This window comes from Bombus vosnesenskii, unplaced genomic scaffold, assembly GCF_011952255.1.
Source record: "Bombus vosnesenskii isolate JDL3184/JDL3185 unplaced genomic scaffold, Bvos_JDL3184-5_v1.1 scf7180000013348, whole genome shotgun sequence".
NCBI classification, from domain to species: domain Eukaryota; kingdom Metazoa; phylum Arthropoda; class Insecta; order Hymenoptera; family Apidae; genus Bombus; species Bombus vosnesenskii.
Genome location: NW_022882984.1, coordinates 1,277,377 through 1,300,298, shown reverse-complemented (window position 1 = coordinate 1,300,298; position 22,922 = coordinate 1,277,377). Strand labels below are relative to the sequence as shown.

The following is a 22,922-nucleotide window of genomic DNA, read 5'->3' as shown; positions in this document are numbered from 1 at the left end:
TTATGTTCGATGATTAATTTTATTCCTTGATAGGAAGGGACGAATCGACGAAAGTAGAAAGAAACATTAGAGTCAGGCTAAAATCCAAATATGAAATGACAAGGGCACGGAATGCAAAATGGAAGATGAAGATTGGATGATACGAAAAGGAAAATGGAAAGCTGGAATGGAGATGGAAGCTGCGGGTGGGCAATGGCTGGGCATTGGAAGTAGCTGGGAGCAGGGAGGGGCGGCAAAGAGGAGTACAGGTGAGGGAACAGGCACTTATCTCCGTTTGGCATAGAGTAAGAAAGGAAAAACAATAAAGGGAAGGGTGGTGAAGCGGGGATCAGATGCAGGCATAGAGAACAGGGTAGCGATGGTCGCGGAGGAGGGTGAGGAGGGAGAGGAGGTGGAGGAGGAGGAGGTGAAACGTTGTAGTGGTGGTGGCAAGCAGGCAGCGGCGGCGGCGGCGGCGGCGGTGGTGGTGGCGGTGACGGCGTTGGCAGCGAGCGAGGGCAGAGTCGTTGACGGTGACCGTCGGTCTCGACACGAGTTACCGTGACAAGTGCATTACTTATCGCACGTCGAGCGAGTACACATTGGACGCGCACGTCGAGCATTTCGACAACCGCGCAAACAAACGGCTTTTTCTCTTTCCTCGCTCCTCCGGTTTTCGTCTCTTTCTTCTCGACCGTACTCTTTCCCGACTTGTCCTCCCTTTCCCTGAGCGTTTCCCTCAGCGTTTCCCTGAGCGTTTCCCCGAGCATTCCTGTGGTTGTTGGCTCTCGCTCGGATAGCTTACTCTTCCCCAGCAAGGGTCGATTCGTATACGCGCGTGCATCTTTCGACTGACGTGTGACAGTCGAGGAGAAGCTGCCGCAGCTCCATACATCAAGGGAAGAGTGGCCTGAAAGTGTGCGAGCCACGATCAAACTTTCACAGATTTTTGCTCCGATCATTATCTAGGGGAATCGATTAGTTGACTGCACGATGGCGGACGATCAGGAAGCAAACAACACGTGTGAGGATTCCCTTGGGCCCGGCGACGCGAACACTGCATTCGCCAAAAAGATTAGGGGACGAAAAGGAGCTCTGAAGAAGAAGAATGTCTACGTCGTCAAAAATCATAGCTTCATGCCGCGCTTCTTCAAGCAACCGACCTTCTGTAGTCATTGCAAGGACTTTATATGGTGAGTCCTTTAAATCGTCTTTTTCTTTATCTCGTGTTCCATCCTTCTCTCGCGGTGTTCTCTGTCCTTACATCACCGCTCCACTTTTGTCTTCCCGCTCCTCTCCTTCTATCGATTCTCCTTTTCGCAATCGAATTTAATCTACGTACAATCGAATATCTGTCGCGTCTTGAGTTCCACTTGGAATGCGCGATTGTCTCTATTTTTCTCGTCTTTTTTTTCATCCTTCTCCTCTTTCCCTTTCTCTCTTTTTCCTCTCTCGCTTTCTCTTTCTTTCTGTTTCTGTCCTCGATGATACATAAATCCAGTGGCCGGTAGCTGCCGGTAGAGTAACTCGAGCAACGGTTAAACGGTCCGGCCTTGAGAATACTCGCGCTTCGTCTAAATTAGAAACGACGACCGAATGAGAGATCAATTTGAGCGCGGGATTTTCGAACGATTTCAAGCAATCCAGCATCCACGAAACGAGTCCTGCTTTGTCTCTTTCAAGCTGTATCGATTATGGCGCATCCGATAATTATGCTTATATTTTCCGTTGGTAAGATCGAGGAAAGTAGAATCATATCGAATATATGCGTCGGCAAGCAAAAACAATCGGCGATCGAAGCGATGACAAATCTTTGACCGACGATATTTCGTATTTTCTTAAGAAATATCGGATCGCGATTGTCCGATCTTCTCCGTATATTTTATACGATTTAGCGTACGATAGACGACGATACGTAATTAATTCGTTGTAAAGCGTCAGGTGAAAGAAGTTTACGGCATCGCATAACCCGGATGATATCTAACGAGTAACATTTACGTGCAGTTGAAACGGTTACAGGCATTGACGCACAATAGCGAGCGACCCAGTAACCAAACTAACTTGTTTCGCCGACATCGATTTTGCCGTTGAGAACGGACGCAACAGACGTTTCCGATCCAATTCTTCCATACCTTTTGTCGTTGCCTTCTTGCGGAAAAAGAAACGCGAAATGATGGAGAAGTCGTGCCGGTATCTTGCTTGGACTATCCCAACGATTCTCTTTCTTTCTTCGTGACGCTCCTATGCTCGCGCTTTCTTCCAATTTGATTCGGTTAAAAACATCGACGACGAATAATTCGGTTAAATTATCGTGTCAAATATGGTTAAACGTGATCCTACCCGTGATTCTTTTCGATCAACCGCGACGATCCGATATTGGATGCGATCCGATCCGATCCAATCGAATCCAAACCGATCTGATTCGATCCGGTCGTGTATAACCGGAATGTACGAGTCTACTTTGCTCGCCAGTGTTTGCTCTCATTTACGATCGACACTTGGATGTAACGTTCCACCACCTTTTCTTCTCACGCTCGTTCGAACCTTGAACGATTGTCTTTCAAATATACGTCGATCGTATTTTTATTATGCAATATGCAGTTCGAATAAAGAAAGCCAACAGCGATAATGTTGTTATCGTTATTATTATTATTTATTACTCTATCCATACAGAATAGCGTTTGGGCATAACAATTGCATTTAACATACCGTTTAAATCTCAACTCGACTCTAAAACCTTAAACCTAAGTGCAACGTATTACCATACCTTATCTGATCACATACAATGTATGTTGGCGAGCTTCTCTCGAGCAAAATAACAGATCATTTCTCGGATTTCGTTACCTAATAATGGAAGTGAAGCGTCTTTCCGAGGATTGACGAACCTACTCGCGGTTCACCGCAAGATTTATTTCACTGGCTTCTGTCTATTCGCGAATCACGTGTTGCGATCGCCAGTCGTAACGTATTTAAAACTATAAGTCGTTATCGAGTTGTGTGGTTTCGCGTGACGAACTTGCATTATCCGTCAGCAATGGTGAACACAAGCTCGCCATTCATTTCTAATTACATGCTTAGGTGTTCTTTGCCACACCGCCACACCGACAATACCGACTGATTTTATTTACGCGAAGCTATAACGCTGCACTCTTCTCTCCTTCAATTGCTTGCTACACGCTAACGAGAAGATAGAAGCACGAAGAAGAGAATGTGCCTCTTGTCGAGGAATCGGTTGCACAACGAGCGATGGTTGCGCGTCGATATACATATACATACACACGTATACGGCGGTAGAGATGACGAATCACATACCAAACGATGCATTTGAGTTTCGTGAACCTTGAGATCGAGATGACGAAGCCAATCGACCACGATTCGTCTTCGACTCTGTGCAATCTTCGTCCACGGAAGAATAATACGCGCGATTCTAACGTAATATCGTAGATCGTGGACGTCGTTGCGTATTCGTCTATACATAGGAAGAGAGAGAGAAAAAAAAAAAAAAGAATAAAGATAGGTTGTACGATGCTAAAGAGGGTCAACGACGACCAAAAGACTTCCACTCGTTAAACAAAGGGATTGGCCCGTTCCCTTTGGATAAACATCGACTTGTCGATTTACAACCAATTGCTCGGAAGTATCTGCTTCCGACGTGGCTTGCTTCTGACAGGCCGATAAGTATACGACCGAGTTCAATGAAAAGGAAGCAAACGCGTTAGCTCCGTTGTCGAATTTCGAAAATTTCACCGCCAACGGTTATAACACGGATTCTAATCTCGTCTCCTTTTATTAAACGGTCGAACGCAAATTGATCTTTGGCTCGAAAAATTGCGAATCCAGCGAATAGGCAGAAATATTAAGTTCGTCGTATGTTACTTTAAAGTTTAATGCTTTCGGCTTATCGATCGCATTGCATTGTAACGAAAGGAGAACAGCCTGTATCTACCTCGTCGGAATTCTCAAGCAACGCGACTATTATTTTTGGATCGTTGAAAACGCTCTTTATTTTAGAGATCGGTTACTTTTCGGCACTAGGAAGCTGGTTATCGAGTTTCCGTAGAAGAGACACCTAACAGTTCGATCGTGAAAAAATTGAATACTCTTTCGAACGGAAAACTTTGCTTTACTTTTAGCGTGCTCATTTTGTTCGTTTCTGCTCGTCTTTGCCTTTCGCTTAAACTCCCGTGTTTCTTATTTCGCGCGAGTAGGACGAACAAATATTTTGCACACGGAAGAACGCACTCTCGCATCGCTCAGAGTGATTTTCGTCGTTGGGTATCTTATCGGGTAATTTCTTTAAGCTCCTCAAACGATGTACGCGCGTCCTTCTTTCGCCGATCGATACTTTATCGATTTTAGACGTTTCCGCTTAGCGAATCAACAGACCATCCGATCGATTGGCTCTTTGTCGTATCAATTGTACCGTTTTACGATGTCGTATCGTTGAATACCTACGTAGTCGTTGATTAGACTGCACACGCGTGATGCAGGCTTATCTCGTGGTACGTTTCGTATTTCGCGAAAATGCGAACACGATGTGCCGGTAAATGGACGTTACCGTTGCTACGAAACGAACGTTGCGATTTATTCGTACGTTGGTTCACTCGTATTCGAGATTCGATGGAATATCAGGACACGGATTCCGACAATCCTGCCCATTCCTCGGAAATTCATGAGAATCCTGTCGCGTTGATCGTATCGGTGCGCCGCACACGCGCGTTGTGTCCACATACCTATCCAGTAGCTTTCAACTTCCATTTAATCATGATTTTATGGAATCGTGCCCGAAACGTATTCGAAGCTTGTTCATTTTGTCAACGAGTTGGTCGCGTAGTCGTGTCGCGTAGCGTCAGTTAAAACGACACGCGAAAAATAGAAAATTCTCTTTGAGAATTCTCGTAGGAGACTGGTCGCTACAATTTATCAACAATATTTTTCGCCGCCATCTATTTCACCGCGTTCGCAGGAATTCCGTAAGCACTGGAATCTAAAAAAGCACGTTCCGTGAAAGCGAGCGTGCTCTGGCCGAAGGCCAGCGCCTGTCAGCTGCCTGTTGAATTTTCCATCGAACGTTAAGGATCTCGTTCCGAATCTCTCGTGCATCGTTCGCAATGCCAATACCAATACCAATCGATTTGGAAGAATTCATATTCATTTCTCGCAAATAAGACGTACGGAATCAGCGGATAGGAAAACAATCGCGTCGCGGACAAACGACCGATCGCTGTTCGTCGCCAAACTAAGCATCGCGTTCGTCGTTGCGCAAAGGTTTCGTTGCGAAAAAGTACTCGCCACATTTATTTCGGACTGATAAATTCGGGATGAAAGACGAGAGGCGAGGATAAACGCGAGTACGCTGGACGCTTCGTTTGGGAATTTTTAGCGGTCCGTTGCGGTTCATTGCGGTCCATGCGGGGGAAGAGCGAGGCCAGGCAGGCTAGAAAATCGATGGGAACCGAGCGAACCCAATTAGCTTAGAACAAAAGGCTTTCGATGGATTCTCGCCTGGATCGGTAAGGTCGTCGTGAGTCTCGATGAGCCCAGGAAACCCGTCACGGTCCAAGAAGCACCTGCGGGTTAAGCGAATATACATAGATGCGATATCGCGATCGATTACCTTTTCTCGAGGAGAGACTATAAAACCTTACGTTTGTACGATTCCTCTGGCAATCGCCAATATGTACGTTCATTGGCAATTTTCCGATCGAGCTGCTCTTCTTATCGGTCCTTCCTTGTCGCTAGTCATATTTGTACGATCATTTGCGTAGGAATGTTATATTATAAGTTTATAGAAAACAGTGTGATAAATACGATATCGTCGCACTCACACGAAATCGAATATAATACCGCGTTTCGCGCATTCGTTTCGTATACTAATCCTACGACACTACGACACAACGAAGCTCACACGACCACGATAAATTCAACTCTGACGGCATTTTCCACGCTCATTTTTCCCTTAACATACCTTGGTAACGCTCGCGACGCTCCTTGACAACGTTAACGTATCTTGACAACGCTAATAAACAATTACCCCCCGCGCCACGTCCTTCCCTTGACGTCACACTATCCCACATTTGCATATTAGACACGCGTCGCGTATGTATTTGCGCGCTTTCAAATTTTCCATAAATGCGTAAAAATCCGTCTATTTTATTATCAGCTTTGCTATCCTTCCCTTTGCTACCGGGACCTCGATTGATCGTATCGTCCGGTCAGAGTGGAAAATCGTATTCGAAACACGGTGAATTTTCATCGCGCGTTCCTCCTCTTTCACCGGATAGTCAGCAGGACGGAACTAACTCGTTCCCTCTCCACACTCTCTCTCTCTCTCTCTCTCTTTTTCTCCCTCTGTCTTTCATCCAGCTAACCCATATCGGCTTTCGCTTGAATATCCAGCTGATTCGACTAAAAAAATCGACAGCGCTGTACCGAGCGATGTTGTTCGTTCGTTTGGGACGAAACGAACGTCAAGCCAAACTCCTGCAGCGATAGCTGGTCAGAAGATTAACAGTATTTGGCGATCGTGTGTCGGAAGGTAGAGAGTATCGGGTAGAACACGGTGGCCGCCGGTCTGGTGCTCCCTTCCGGCTCCGTTACAGTGGTACACGAGTAGCGGATAGCCAAACCAGTCGACTAAATCGACCTTAATTTTCCAAAGGGCGGCTACTGACGATGTATCCCGCATCGAAAATAGAACCGATCTACTTGTTATTCCAGTTATAGTAACTTCCACGACATAGGCATATATATGGTGCGTGTGTATACAATATATATACGTATATGCGTATGTATATCAAGCGTACGTATACGAAGTAGCAACGCTGATTGATGCGGCGACGCTTAGAACGCTACGCAGCGTTCTATTTTTTCTTAATAGGGATTCGTTCCCGGACAAGATGTACGCGTTTCTCGATACGGCCAGGTTTCACGTTTAACGGATTTTATCACCGTGTTACGTAGCTTTAACGTGCGAAATCCAGTCTCTTTTATAGCGTTCGACGTACCTGCGGATCCACCGAGCGAATAAACTCTCATTTCTTACCGTGTAGTAAGCGATCGAAGCTCGTCGTTGAGCTCGTGGCACGGCATCGAGCCAATTGTCCGATGCATTCATCGCATTTGCCACGCACGCCTTATCGATATCGATACGGCACAAACGCTATGAAAAGGAATATACGAGACTTAACGCTGCGACTACCGATAGTTAACACGAAGCTATTTCTACCAAAACCAGCGAAAATGACTGGTCTTTGAAAGATACCTGATAACAGAATGCTTGTACATTTATTGATTTATTTCTTTCTTACAGAAGCGATTCCATTATTATTAATCCACCTGCGACTATGATCGACCTAAACGAGGGTCGACACAATTAGAAAATCGTAGAACCAGTCCTTTCGACTGCCGTGGTGTTTCCAGCGTTAGCATCTAGCGATCTAGCGATCGATCTGCAATTTTCTTTGTCGAGGTTATTCGATGTGTAGAGAGAGAAAACGCGTGGATAAATTGTAAGGTAGAAAATATATTGAAATAGAAGCGTAATTATAAGTAAGAATACAATTTGAGCTGGTGCAGATCCGCACGCTAGCTGTGTTACCCAATAACTGAAAAACACCGAAGCCAACGTCGCCTGTCTATCGTTTATGGTCTGTCTTCGTCGCAGTCTTTTGTCTACGCGCTGTCGATGGCTTCGGTGCTTGAGGAAACTAAAAAGACCGGATGTAGAGTTTTCTTAGAAGTGGTAACCGCTTCGACATTCTTGATAACCGATATCATCGTATCGAAGGATACGCGGTAAAAATTTTGAAAACGCGTGGCGAGTCGTAGAAAACGAGGAAACTGGTTAATCGGGTTTCGATAATCGGATCGCGGTGTCCTTTTACGCTTTGACGAGTACCGGTCATTTTGACCGCTATCAGGTACAAGTAGTTTCGATGCAAAATTATTTTCAGTTCGAATACACGAAAAACAAAATAAAATTCGTTGTATTATTCTTTTGGTTATCGTTGCGGAATGAAAATATAACACGAGCTAGGAATTTTCGGATAAAATTGTAGAACCAGTCGATTTGACCGGTGTGGTAGCTCCAGTGTTAAGATTCGAAAGAAAAGACAGGGAAGGGAAGCAGAATGAAGAAAATAGGGAAGAAAAGAAAGGAAAGAACTTGGGTTTGTTCGATTTTAAGACGCCGTTAGATACAACCGAATATCGTTTATTCGCAAACTAACGCGAACAGATCTCCGTTATTTCGGTAAAATAAACAAAGATTAATAAGACGGCGTGGAAAACGCAATTACGAAGAAAGCACACGGTTCTGAAATACGAAATGCCACTGTATAAGCATTTACGTGGATGTTGGTTCGATGTCGTTCACGTGCCCCGCTGTTAAGTGAACGATAGCCTTTAAGCTTCGAAGAAATGTAGGCTAATCTGGGATTTGTATCGATTTTTCTTCTTTCTTCCTTTTCCTTATTCCTTTCTTTTCGTATTCCACGTGTCCTTTCCGAACGTCTTCTTGTGTTTCATACACTTTCCACTTCTAATCCCCGATCCCTTCGTCAAAGTGGATAAAACGGACCAACTTGTCGCTATCTTTTTCTTCTTCGCTACCGTACGAGTTTCATTCTCGCGTTTCATCTCGCATTATCCTTTCGGTCGATCTGTCCTCGTCGCTTATCGTACGTAAGATCGTTACGCTTTACGATCCGCCAATGATTCGCCCTTTGTTCGTTATCTTCGGTTCGAGCGACGCCTTTGAAACTGCGAACACGCGAATTCCGTTTGATCGCCGGCAATACGATACGCGTAATCGGAAGCTACGCTCACCCAAGTCTAGTCGTCTCGAATCGAAACCTTATTGGTATAGCAGCGAAGCCTTGAAATCGAACGATTTGCTCGTTAAAGCTGTGTTAATCACTCACGAACCGGTATAGATGGTTACCGCGCGTTGCATCACTGGTAAATAAACTGGTTATATCGGAAATGTACTTTGGATCGTCTCCCAAGATCCGACAAGTTCTCTTTCCTAGACACGCGTTCGTCCTGTTTAAGTTGAAGCTTCGCGGCTAATATCGAGACCTTGTTTACGTTGTTTGGCCAAGGTTTTAATATACGTGGTATAACGATTCGATAAAGTAGAATTCGTATCCTTTCTCGTTTCATTGAAATCGCCGATAATCGGGACAAAAAGATCTACTTTGAACGTTTATCGAAAGGTTTTTATACAGGTACTTTCTTATTTAACGGACTAACGTAGTAAAAGTGTACAGAGAGAACGGCTCGTTCGCACTTTGCTTTTGACAAGCCACCGAACGAAATGGATGCTGTTTCAATTGATCGAACATACAGAGACCTCGAACGCGTTTCCCCGTGCAGCACGAGACTCGTCAGTCCGTCGTACTACAAATAGTTGTTAGGTGCTTTGTTAGTCAGAAATAACAACTACAACAACAACAACAACAAGAATGAGAACAACAACAACAACAACAACAACTGGAACAACAGAGAAGGATGGAGCGTTCGATGAAAAAATTAATTTCACGACGAAAACTTTTGTTTCAGGGGCTTTGGAAAGCAAGGATACCAATGTCAAGGTAAGAACGTCCGAGGCTTCGACGCGATCGACCTCTTGTTCAGCCACGATTCGTCCCATGGAACAACTTTGGCTCCATTTTTGCCGCTTGTGTTTCAGTCTGCAGTTTCGTCGTTCATAAACGATGTCACGAATACGTGACTTTCACGTGCCCTGGCGCCGACAAGGGAGCTGACTCGGACGTGAGTATCGACGAATTGCATATCTCGTTACACACGATTCTTTTCGTTTATTATTCTTCTTTCTCGAAGCAGTTTTATCGCGCCTTTCTCTCTTTCGTCCGAAGCCAAGGACGTTCTAAACGCGCTTCGTTTCGAAAAAAAAAAAAAAAAGAAAAAAAGAAAAGAAAAATATCGCAGTCGCGATTTTCACGCGATTCGATTAGCTCGCATACCCCGCAGCGTGTTACCTGAACCGCGTATACGATTCATGGGATCGGAGCGAATTTCAAGAATAGCAGAATACGGACATTCTGGGAGCAAAGAAATGCGCGTGTGTTGCGCACGGGTGTCCACCACGGACTATTGTATTACGCCGAGACAGCTTGCAATTACGTTCTCTGTTTCTTCTTCTCTGTCTCTGTCTCTCTCTCTGTCTGTCTTATAATTCTAGCTCGCTTACAATCTCTGTCATCTAAATACGTGTTAATTAATAGCAGCAGCGTTAAACACGCGTAGAGGGCCGAGCATATATTGGTAGCCGCTGCGAAAAGTGGCAACCGGTTAAGGAAGGTCGTTGCCGGATCGATATCGAGGTCGAGCTTTCCGTCGACCAAACGCGCGCGGATCGTATTTTTACAGTGTAATCGATTCGATGGATTCCGTATTTTAGCAGCTAATGAAATTCGTTCTATCGAGGAAAACTCGTGTTACCTAAGCTTACTTATATCCAATGATAATAAGACGAAAGAAAGAAAGAAAGAAAGAAAGAAAGAAAGAAAGAAAGAAATACGCGTTTTACGTTACACGTCTGATAGAAACTGTAGATGAATTTATCTGGCGTTTAAATACACACGTCGATGTAATTGGAAGAAATGGACCAGAACGTAATTGCTTGCGCGTGTCGAGAAGAAGAGGAAGAAAGAGAGAAGGGTAACGAGCTAAAACGAATCGTCTAATAAACCGATAAATAAAGCCGTAACGCGACAATTAAAAGAACAAGGATGATCCTCGGCTGGAGCAAATAGGGAAAGGACACCCGGGGCTAAGAGCTATATATTTCTCCACGTTTTCTCGCACCGCGCACGATTGGCCTAAGCGTTTACTGCGCTTCGTTTAACCACGCTTGTAACACGGAATAATTATGCGGACGACTATAAGGAAATTCGTTGGCCCGGATCGTCTAAACGGGAACAACGCTCCCGACTCGTTGCGAGATCGCGACAAGCGAATCGGAAAATTCACCGATCCCGTCGTCCTCCTGAGCCGACGCCTTCGAGAGCAACCTGTCGAAGGATCGACGAGTCGCGAACGTTTTTCCAATCACTGCGGAAGGAAATGGTTTTTATTTACATTTGGGTATTCGAACTAAAACGATCAATGTCCTAGCGTCTTCCTTGGCCCTGGTGCTGATTTCCTTGTGCTTCTGTGCTTCGAAGATGACTCTTTCTCGAAACCCCTGATCCCCGTACGTCCTTGCAGATCGAATTACGGCACAATTTCCCTGAAGGCGATATCTTTGCCAGCCAACGAAAACGTACGGTCGATCGATCGATGGAGAAACTAAATTTCAAAATTGGCTGCGTTTTCACGTCGGTTAACTGACACGTCCGTGCGCGTAACGGTTACGAGTAACGGAGTCGTGCCAGGCAGAGTAATAATCGAGTTGGCGCTTTCGTAGTTTGAAAGCGAAGCATAACTTGGAGAACTTGATGGACCACAGCGCGGACGACACAGTGTGCCGCCTCGTGATAACACGTCACACGGAACCGTAGTGTCGCTTGTTCGTTTCAGCTGCGAAACTGGCTCGTTTCGCGGTTACCGTTGCCACCGATTCCGATGCTGTTCCACGCGACGGCTAGACGACCCGTTTCTAACTTCGACCAACGTACTACATAGCACCGGTTTATTTCGAACGACGCGCTACGCGCCTCTGTCACTGGCGAGCGCGTGCAAGCTTCGCGCAATGGAAATAAGCGCTGGAGCAGATGTTTCGAAACGAACGTGTCGCTGTCACGTGATCGTTCTCTTCGATATCGTTGCGATCACGTGCCCGTGGTGCGCCGAGCATTGCGTTTATTCGCTTACCAGGGAAATCGATTGCCACCGATACGTCTTATATCCTTTCTATTCGATCTCGATCCTGATTTTCATTCCGTAATCCCGATTACGATCCCGGCTGCAATCCCGATCACGATCATGATCCCTACGCCATGACCCGAGAGTCTGCGTGTGTGTGCACGGTGTAATGGTGTAATAACGCAGGACACGCGGACGAAGCACCAATTCAAGCAACACACCTACAACAGCCCCACCTTCTGTGACCACTGCGGTAGTCTTCTCTATGGTGTCATCCACCAGGGCATGAAGTGCCAAGGTATCATATCAAAAAACGAAAAAAGAAAAGAATGGAAAGAAAAAACGAGTACACGCAACCAGTCACACGCACACAGACACACGAAAAGAAAAAGGACACAGACACTATCGCACTTTATACTGACCGTACACATTTTGTCTATGGTCCACCGTTTGTTCGTGGTGTTGCTTTATCTTCGTCTTGTTTCCTCTGATCTTCTTCGTGTCTTTTGATCTTCTACTTTTTCTTCTTTTTCTTCTACTCTCTCGTTTTACTTTCCCTCTTATTCTTCTTCTTTTTCTTCTTCTTCTTCTTCTTCTTCTACTACTACTACTACTACTACTACTACTATTACCATCACTGTTTCTTCTTCTTATTCCTCTTCCCGATGTTCGTACTTTGTAAATATTCTTTCGCAAAGCTTATCTCTGCCGCGCAAGAGTTTGACATAATCGTGCGTACGTAGCAGCCTGAACGCTCGCGAATGTCACAGAACAAGTTATCGTCGATGAGCGATGGATCGTTTTCGATCGGTTTTCTCGATCGCGCGCAAATCAATTTCTCCTTGGTGTTTCCCCGTTTCGGATATTACGATTCGCGGCAAGTTCTCACGTGGAAAGCGACGCGCGCACAACTCGATCGCTATTTGCGTCTTCGAACGACTACGTATTCGTTGACACTCGTATCCGCGTACGTTTATCTCTATGTGCGCACAGAAACGTGTACCTATTTACTTTTCACGGGACGGGGATAAAGAAGCGAAGAGAAGAATAGAAGAGAGACAGCGAGATACAGAAGAAAAGAAATGGAAAGCTAGGGGAGAGAGATACACGATGTACATACGTAACAGAGGATACGATTCGACTTTGGTTTACTTTTTCTGTCCGCTTCTTTCTTTCCAGTTTCCGCTCTCTGTTTCCCTCGCCCCTTTGCTCTCCTTGCGATCGTCGTGGTGACCGATGATCCGGCGATGGGACAAAAATCGGTTTAACGAAATCTCATCAGACTCGTTTCGTTGACGTGGCAACCGGGAAACTATGAAAATATGGAAACGTGGAAACGGCGTAGGTACATACCCATCGCTGGACGAATCCTGTCTTTTTCACACACGACTTGTCTTTTCTCTTTTGAAATTTAATGTGTGTGCGCGTGAAACGTTTCCTTCCCACTTACACCTTTAAACCTTTTCACACTTCTCCTCGTTCTACTTTTCACGATGTGTGTGCGTGTGTGTGTGTGTGTGTGTGTGCACAGACTTTGATGTTCGTATACATATGTATAATAGTTACACGCAATATTTAGCTTGGCCTTTTAGACGTCGAAGCTTGATATTTGCGTTACTTTGTTACATCTACGATCGTCTCTCGTAGTTGTCGGTGTTTCTCGAGATAGGCAAAATTGTGAATTCGAGGATGACGCGACCACTTTGAATGCACGAAGATCGCAAAGAACTCGCGATAGAAATAGCGAAAAGTAATAGTTTTCGCCACGTTGCTCGTAAAATTTCGAGTAGAATCAGATAGTAGCCAGCAGCGTGAAAGAACGAACGATAATATTAATTATGGTTTAGACGATAGAAAGGGAACGCGTGATTTCCATCATGCTGTGAATAACATCATCGACTCTGAGCTTCCTCCGAGTAAAGGCGATCTTCGATCCTCTACGATATTATACATATGATACATTACGTTTTACTTGTTATATTTTTGTAAATAACTCTTCTATTTTGTACAGATTGTCTCTATGCATTCTGTGTCTTTCCGCTTCTACGTGTTTTTTTTTCGGATAATCCGATGTCCCGCACACTTTATACGTTGATCTATGCCGCATCATGTGTCACCGCAATTCGTGTTCTATAATGTACATACGTGTGATTTATGTGGCGCGTCCCTCTTTTCCCTTACGCCCCTTTCCGCGAGATACACGCGAAATCGGACGAATCGACATTCCTTTCCACCGTGTAATTTCCACTTTTCTATTTTATCGACGAGCCATGCGTAGAAATAACGAGAAATAAAAGGTAGAAATAACGAGAGGAAAAGTCGCAAGGAGACTTGCAGGCTCCACGCATACGGTATGGAACGTGTTTGGCGCCAAGAGAGTAAAAGAGAAGGAGCGTAGTAGGGGGCGGGCTGAATTGGAAGAAGAGCGGCGTGGAAACGAATTAAACGCTCGAGACTACCGGGGTCGGGAGAAAAGCCTGGAAAATCGAGGCAAAGGAGCGGGGCCGCGTTGGTGCCCGAAAGACGGCAAAGGCCTACTTTGCTTCTCGCTTCCCTCGCTCTTCCTCTTCCCATCTTTCTCTCCGTTAGCTGGATCCCATCTTACTCACGGGCTAGTCCATTTCAGCTCGTCCTAGCCTCCCCTTCGGCCCATCAGCCCGACCGACCAAGCGGCCGCCCACCCTCCTACTGGGATTCTTCCATTTTTTCTTTCTCATTGTACGGAAACTAAGAAGAAAAAGAGACAAATTCAATTTCGCGTAGCAAACCGTAACCTTAACTGGGTTCCGAGTGAACGTTACCGAGCGACTAGCTGGCTATCTTTATCGCGACAAGGATTCCTTCCCGACAAATAGGTTTACACCGGTGGCAAACCACGTTCCTCCCTTCGCTCGAATCGAAAAAGATGTTAAAATGGCTTTTCCGTAAACCGTCTCCGATTAAATTTCAGATTAAATCGAGAGAGCGGTTGATTCGACCAACCACTGAGACGGACGCAGCTACACCTTTGTACTTTCAATTTCGGCCATCCTTTCTCTTCGTAGACTTTGTTCAGCAGCTTCGACCGGAATCCGAACGCGTCTAATCGTAGCGAGAAGCGAGAACCGGGAAACCATCTTTTTTTTTTTTTTTTGGTCGACGTTTTTTTTTTTTGATCGACGAAACGATCGCCGAATTAGCTTCGAGCGACTAAATCGGTAAACGCGATAATAGCAGTTTCGGTCGAGCTTACGCGGTAGAGACGAAGTAGCGAGGATTCGGCTGGTATCGCTCGGAATCAGAGCATCAGATCACAATGAAGGACCGGGCTTTCCCGGGCCGCTATTTCTTGTTCCCAGATGAGCACCGCACACAAATGGGAGGTTTTCACGTACCTGACGCCAACCTTCTGCGACCACTGCGGCTCGATGCTTCACGGTATCGCGCATCAGGGACTTAAATGTTCAGGTAGTTAACAAACATTCAAATCAAACAAACTCAGTCCGCAATACATTCCACGAAGCGGCTAGATTTCGCACTCGTTTATCTCTTCACGTAGATATCTTCGGTATAACGTACAAGTTCGCATTCGTCTAGATTCGAGTAGAAACAGCTGCTACCGGCATATCTACCCTCCGTCGCGTCGCTCGTATCGAGCGGCGCGCCTCTCGATATAATAAACTATGAAAACGCGTTGCGCTGTCTCTCTCTCGGATCCAGCTGGACCGCGATACCCATATATTACAAACTGTGCGATCAATTTTTCAAATCCGTCCTCGATTCTCGATTCAACGATTCAACCCGAAGAGAGTAGGTACGACGCCTCTCCGTACGTACTTACATTCTGCGACGACAAGTCGATCGAATAAATTCCCTCGATTACCACGTAAATGCGCGAAATAACGCAATACTCGATAGAGCTTCGCTTCTGCGTCTCACTTTCAGTATCCTTATATTCCCCGATCTTAATCCAACTACCATCTCTCCGACCTCGAAATCGCAGTTTAAGAAAATTCTCACTCGTCAGTGATCGCTAACTGCATCTACGATTCAAACGTATCCTTTTCTACGTTTCTTTCGCTGTTCTCGACTCGACTATGGAAACCTCGGCAATTCCCATCGTTGCTCCCGTTGCTCATGTTAATTCCTAAAATAAGAAAAACATTAGGAATGACAGCGTGATTAGGAATGTCCCCGTGCATGACAAAACGTTCTACGTTCCCACCGTATTTTCCTCGTCGCTGTCATCATCGTGCCACCTGTTCGATGCTATCTCTCCGTAGTATCTTCTTTCCCTTCCTGTCTCATCTTCGTTGACATCATCGTCGTCGTCATAGTCCGTTGTTGTTCTCGTTTCCGTTCAGCTCTTCCACTCTTTTGCTATTTCATTCTTCGATTACGATGCTTTCCCAGCAGACCAATCGGTTGGTTCGCTCTCAGAACCTTCACCGGTTTCTTCCAACGACCTGCATCCTCGATTTACTTGCCATAAATTTCTCATAAAGCGTATATCCCACGTATCGAACTCGTTACATCGATATATCTACATATCATATCTACATATACATAGATAAGTCGCGTTTTCAAGCGATTTTTAAACTGTCTCGCGTGGATCGTGTACGTGGCTCGTAAGATCGACCATCTTCGACCTCTGCTCCGAAACGTCCGTACCCAACGTTTACGATGTTCACGATTCGTTGGTAGGTACGAATAATTTTCTTACCCTTGGAATATCGTTATCTCCGTGTCTCTGCCTGTTTGTCAAGAAGGAACGCTATCCCGTTCTGCTCGTATCTTCGTTCGATGATTGTCGGTGATACTGCACCCTCATTCGCTGCGAAACGTTACCCGTTCCGTTTAAAGTGGAAGATGGGAACACCTTGCACTTGGTTGTTTGCCTATTAGCTCCTCGCTTGCTTACCCCGTTGCTCTTTTTGCCACATCCTATCGCACAGTTAGGCGAGCTCACCGCCTCCTATACATATACATATACATCTATATAAAATACCTTAACAACACCTGTACGTACGGTATTTGTTCGCGATCTCTATACATAGATATTGTATATACGGTACATAATTGTTACACGATTGTACATACTACGATGCATGCTCGTAATTATCATAATACGTATACGTAGATTTGTCCTTTGCTCATTAGCGAGTAAACATGAACGCAACACCTACCTTTCTTCGTTGATTATGCCACCCTTTGATTGCATATTATTATTTTCAGATCATGCATACCATTCATACGTGTCAACTGCGATATTAGATTTTCCAGTATACTACTATATGTATATACAGATACATATGTACATACGTATCTATGTATGTGTACTCGCGTGTGTCAAAACTTTCCTTCGTATCCTTCGATGGAATTTCGTTAAATGGTAACACTTTGTTCTCTTCTGGTTTCTCTGTGATGCTTGGTATGCGCACGGGAGAACATATCTATGTACATATGTTTCACGATCGCTGTCTTTTCTTTCCTTTACGAGCTATCGATACCGATGCGAACGCGTAGATATCGATATCCAACGATAATTACCTGTTCGGTATAGATCTTGTATATATTATGCCAGATCACGTGGTTTGTCATAGTGGCAGCTTCTCGTTGTATTCCACTTCTCGCAGTCAGGATTACGAGGCGTTATCGACCGATCGATTCGCGGATCGCGCGAGAAGAACGTCTCGTGAACGAAACGAGATAGAAATAGCGAACGAAGAAATGGCCGTTAACTGCGTTTACCGGCAGTCGATAATGTCCTCGTAATTCGTACAAACTCCCTTTGTATTACGATTTATGCACGAACTTCCGTCGATCGAGCATGTCATTCGGACGGTTGTTCGTTCAAGTTCCGCGCGTGTGCACTTTCGACTGCAGCCGCGATCGCGCGTCTCGAATCGTTTTTCCATCGAGGAAAAACGAGAAGAACGGACCGAGCCAGCTTCGATCGCGTGTAGCGTTCGAGTAGCGTAAACGATAAGACAGTTGAGAAAAATGAACGAACGAAAAAGACAGAGAGAAGGAGAGACGGTCGACAGCTGCAGTTTCGATGGCTAATGAAACGCGTAATGAACCGCGCCCCCTATTCTGCATCCTGCTGCTCGAACCAAGACTTTCAGACAAAATATGCCGAGAAACCGTACGAAAGAAAAGAAGTAAATGAGTAATACGAAAAAGAAAAGAAAAAAAAAAAAAAACAGAAAATATACGAGATTACCGGTCTGGCTGCAACGTAAACGTGCCAGCGAGTAACGGACAACGATTATAACCGATCATGATCTAATAACGTAGCATGCGACATGAACGTACACAAGAGATGCGAGGAGAGCGTGCCGAATCTTTGCGGATGCGATCACACCGAGAGACGTGGTCGTATGTTGTTGCACATCTCATGTTCCGGAAACAAGCTCACCGTGGAAGGTACGTTTACCTACCGCTTTGCGGCTCTCGATTTTTCCTACGACGATTCCCCTCTTCGTTGTACGAGAGAACAACGGAGAAGAAAAGAGAAAGGATTTTCTAATTATATTTTCTACAACCGGAACGGAAGTTGTCTCTAGTTTAAGGGGGCGTTCTGAATTAGTACGTTTTAAAACGGCGTCTTTTTGTGATTTTTTTTTTAGAAGGGAACGAAAGAAACGAAATTATCGAATTTTGAGCTATGGTTTTATATACATTTAACGAATACAAAAAAAATTTTTTTAAAGCAAAAAAGAAAATTATAACAGATTTCTAAGCCTATATCATGGGCCGCGGTTTTCAATCGAAATGAAAGATCCACCTCGTAATTCTTGACTGAAAGAAAAAACCAAAAAGAGGATCAAATTATTATACAGGGTGGCTGGTAACTGGTGGTACAAACGGAAAGGGGGTGATTCTAGGTGAAAAAAGAAGTCGAAAATATAGAATAAAAATTTTCTTTTTTATTTTTCCATCGAGATAACGATCTACAGTGAGATCCGTTATAACGAGACATGTCAAAGTGCACGCGTACCGAGCCAAAATTCAAAGTCGATTTTTTCGAAAACAAAGCCTCGAACGAAAAATTTGTATTCTATATTTTCGACTTCTTTTTTCGCCTAGAATCACCCCCTTTCCGCTCGTACCACCAGTTACCAACCACCCTGTATATTTTTCTTCTGGGTAAACTAAACAATGGCAGAAAAAAATTGTGAAGTTAAAAATTTTGGAGGGTTTAAAAAAAATGCTTTTAAAAAAAATAAACCAAGATACTAGAAGAATTATTTAAATAAACCTTTTGACGAACTCTTTTAGTTCACCCGGAAGAAAAATATACAATAATTTAATCCTTTTTTGGTTTTTTCTTTCAGTCAAGAATTAAGAGGAGCATCTTTCACGCCGATAGAAGACTACAGCCCGTGAAACAGGCTTAGAAATCTGTTATAATTTTCTTTTCTACTTTAAAAAAAATTTTGTTGTATTCGTTGAATATACAGGATGGTTGGTAACTGGTGGTACAGGCGGAAAGAAGTCGAAAATATAAAATGAAAATATTTTTTTAATTTTTTTTTTTAATTTTTCCATCGAGACAACGATCTACAGTGAGATCCGTTATAACGAGACGCGATAAAGTGCACGCGTACCGAGCCAAAATTCAAAGTCGATTTTTTCGAAAACAAAGCCTCGAACGAAAAATTTTTATTCTATATTTTCGACTTCTTTTTTCGCCTAGAATCACCCCCTTTCCGCTCGTACCACCAGTTACCAACCACTCTGTATGTAAAACCGTATCTCAAAATTCAACAACCTCGTTTCTTTCTTTTCCTTCTAAAAAAAAAAAAAAAAAAAAAAAATCGCGAAAAGACGCTGTTTTAGAACATTCTACTTCAGAACACCCCTTTAAAGATAGAAAATATATTTTTCAAAAACCGCGACCAACCATCGCGGATTGCGCAATGGACCGACCGTTGCATCGAATGCCAAAGAGCGACTATCGCTGGTGTGCGTATTACGCGCGACAATCGTCTTTGTTCGATGCACGTACATAGATTTGCAACTTGAACGCCACAGCTGTGTAGCACGGTTCGCGTATAAAATGGATTTAGTCTTTTTACAGCATCCTGCGATAATTACCATTAAAAATACCCTTGTAATCGATTTATCGATTCTTTCGTCAAACGGCTGGCTCTGCAAGAGGTGAAATAGGGCCCCGGAGCGGCGCGACGCGACCAACGCAACGTCTTTATTATTAGATGATTATTACCGGTCAAATTAAGCTTCTTTCGTCTCAAGGCCGTGATATTAAACGGTCGTTGATTATCGTAAATGAAATTCTACCCTTTCTCCGTTGCTCGTAGAACGGAACAGTCGCGTAGGACGGTTGAAAGCGAGAGCGAATACCGAACCAAGGAATGTACCGAACACGAGGAAAATTATCGTAAATTTTGACTGCGATTACAGTGAAACAAGGACGAAATCTGATTCCGATGGATCCAAACGGTTTGTCGGATCCCTACGTGAAGCTGAAGTTGATCCCGGATTCGGACAACGTGAAGAAGAAAACGAAAACGATCAAGTCCTCGTTGAATCCCGAGTGGAACGAGACGATCATTTTGTAAGTGACGGTAAAATTCGTTTCTTCTCGAAACGATTTCGAGAGATATGGCTTTTAATCTCGACGCGAAGAGGATGTATGGTATTCCACGCGAATAGAAGTAAGAACGTAGGCTAAAGAACGATCGATTCGATTTTTAGCGATCTGAAACCGGAGGACAAAGACAGACGACTTTTGATCGAAGTTTGGGATTGGGATCGGACGTCGAGGAACGATTTCATGGGTTCGCTGTCGTTCGGCATATCGGAGCTTATCAAAGCGCCTGCCAGCGGATGGTTCAAACTTCTCACGCAAGAGGAAGGAGAATACTACAATGTACCTGTGCCGGAAGAGGGTGTGGATCTGGCCGAGTTGAAGATGAAAGTGCGAGTATGTTTCTTGCTGGGCAATGTCGCGACGACGAGTTTGCGAAAAAAAAAAAAAAAAAAAAGGGGGAAAAACAACGAAGCGACACGTTCCGATAATAAACGATCATCCTGATTTTTTTTTTATCCCGTAGAAAACTTCGGTAACGAGGAAGACGACGGCGACTCAGGACAAGGAAGTGCCACACAACATGGGCAAGAGCGACTTAATAAGGGCGAGCGATTTCCACTTCCTGATGGTGCTCGGCAAAGGCAGCTTCGGAAAAGTCAGTCGTTCGTTCCATATACATAGATATTTAATCAAATAATGATTAATAAAATGCGCGTACGTTTGGATCGCGTCATGTACATTACGGGGATCGTGTTTAAGGTGATGTTGGCGGAAAGGAAAGGAACCGACGAACTATACGCCATCAAGATCCTGAAGAAAGACATCATAATACAGGACGACGACGTAGAATGTACTATGGTGGAAAAACGCGTGTTGGCGTTGTCAAGTAAACCGCCGTTTTTGGTGCAACTACACTCTTGCTTCCAAACCATGGACCGACTGTATTTCGTGATGGAATACGTAAACGGTGGCGACTTGATGTACCAGATACAGCAGTGTGGCAAGTTCAAAGAGCCCGTCGCAGTGTAAGTCTCGATCGTCGAAGAGAATCGCGCGCTATTCACGTGCCTAGCTATCATTCGCGTTAACGACCATACTCTCGTCGTTCGTAGATTCTACTCGTCGGAAATAGCGATCGGTCTCTTCTTTCTTCATGGCCGAGGTATCGTGTACCGAGATCTGAAGCTGGACAACGTTCTACTGGATCAAGACGGCCATATCAAGATCGCGGACTTTGGAATGTGCAAAGAAGGTATCAACGGAGACAAGACTACCAAGACGTTCTGCGGAACACCCGATTACATCGCACCGGAAGTTAGTGTTACGCTTCTTCCTCGCCGAAGCTGTCGCAACATATACAGCATACTATATATACATACTATACGTACATCGCATGTATACGAGGATTCGCGACTCGTATCGATTCGTTTGCTCGTTTATTGCAGATTATATTGTATCAACCATACGGAAAGTCGGTCGATTGGTGGGCATACGGCGTACTGTTGTACGAAATGTTGGTTGGTCAGCCGCCGTTCGACGGAGAAGACGAAGAGGAACTGTTCGCCGCGATCACGGAGCATAACGTTAGCTACCCGAAAAGCTTATCGAAGGAGGCCAGAGAAATTTGTAAAGCGGTAAGCGTCGGCCGACGATTTTGTGGTTTAACCGCGATTAAATTATCTGATTTCGACGTTGGTTTTTCAGTTCCTCACCAAGAACCCGGTGAAGAGACTCGGTTGCGGATTACGCGGAGAGGAAGACGTCCGCAGCCACGCGTTCTTCCGACGGATCGATTGGGAGAGGATAGAAAATCGGGAGGTGCAACCGCCGTTCAAACCAAAAATCGTGAGTATGTCGCGTACACGCGAAGGCGAACGGTATGAAAGATAAATAACGCGTGAACGTTTGCCCGTAGAAACATCGCAAGGACGTGAGCAACTTCGATAAACAGTTCACCTCGGAGAAGACAGATTTAACGCCCACGGACAAATTATTTATGATGAACCTGGATCAAACGGAGTTTATGGGTTTCTCGTTTCTCAATCCAGAATTCGTGCAACACGTTTAAATCGATAGAATATTTAAGTCACTGGATAGTTTTAATCTCTCCATTTCCTTCGACGTTCATCTTCCGACTCTTTGCTACTCAGGGCTTTCACCGTCATTTCTCCCTATTTCTCTCTATGTCTCTCTCCCTTCCGTCCTTTTCCTCGCGTCCAATCACTTTCTCTTTTCGATCATTCTCCGTTGCAAATGCAACCCGAAACTTTTCATCTTGTATCTTTGAAATAAAGATCGGGGTAGTCTGAGACGTCTGGTCGCTCGTATCGCGCTAGTATCGTGAAAAACGACAGGACCGGCGTGAATAACGGATTCGTCGAACGAATCTGAGATCGTAAGAAAAAGAAGGAAAATAAACTACGATCATTCTCCGAGGAAACATCGTGCTTCCTCTTGCGCTTTTATCGATAATCGAGGATATTTCCTAATTACGATACGAAGTTCTTCTCTCCCCCGTTTCCCTCTCCTCTGTACGTTATCGTTATACGTTTACTTCGGTATGTTCTACCGT

At 44.6% G+C, this 22,922-nt stretch overlaps 1 protein-coding gene across 3 annotated transcripts; it reads left to right on the top strand.

The window, feature by feature from the left end:
- The first annotated feature begins 484 nt into the window (after positions 1-484).
- Positions 485-22,790, top strand: LOC117236402 (protein kinase C, brain isozyme). 3 transcript variants are annotated; one of them, XM_033499313.1, is made up of 13 exons: positions 485-1,172; positions 9,544-9,575; positions 9,674-9,756; positions 11,998-12,109; positions 18,091-18,219; positions 20,221-20,374; positions 20,515-20,743; positions 20,874-21,005; positions 21,110-21,375; positions 21,463-21,664; positions 21,796-21,984; positions 22,055-22,195; positions 22,266-22,790. In XM_033499313.1, exons 1-13 carry the CDS (start codon positions 973-975, stop codon positions 22,416-22,418), a joined length of 2,022 nt encoding a protein of 673 aa, XP_033355204.1. In that variant the 5' UTR covers positions 485-972; the 3' UTR covers positions 22,419-22,790. The 3 variants fall into 3 exon arrangements, with proteins under 3 accessions (XP_033355204.1, XP_033355205.1, XP_033355206.1); XM_033499314.1 differs by lacking the exon at positions 11,998-12,109 and adding an exon at positions 15,150-15,258 and having other exon boundaries at positions 487-1,172; XM_033499315.1 differs by lacking the exons at positions 485-1,172; positions 11,998-12,109 and having other exon boundaries at positions 9,538-9,575.
- Positions 22,791-22,922: the final 132 nt, after the last annotated feature.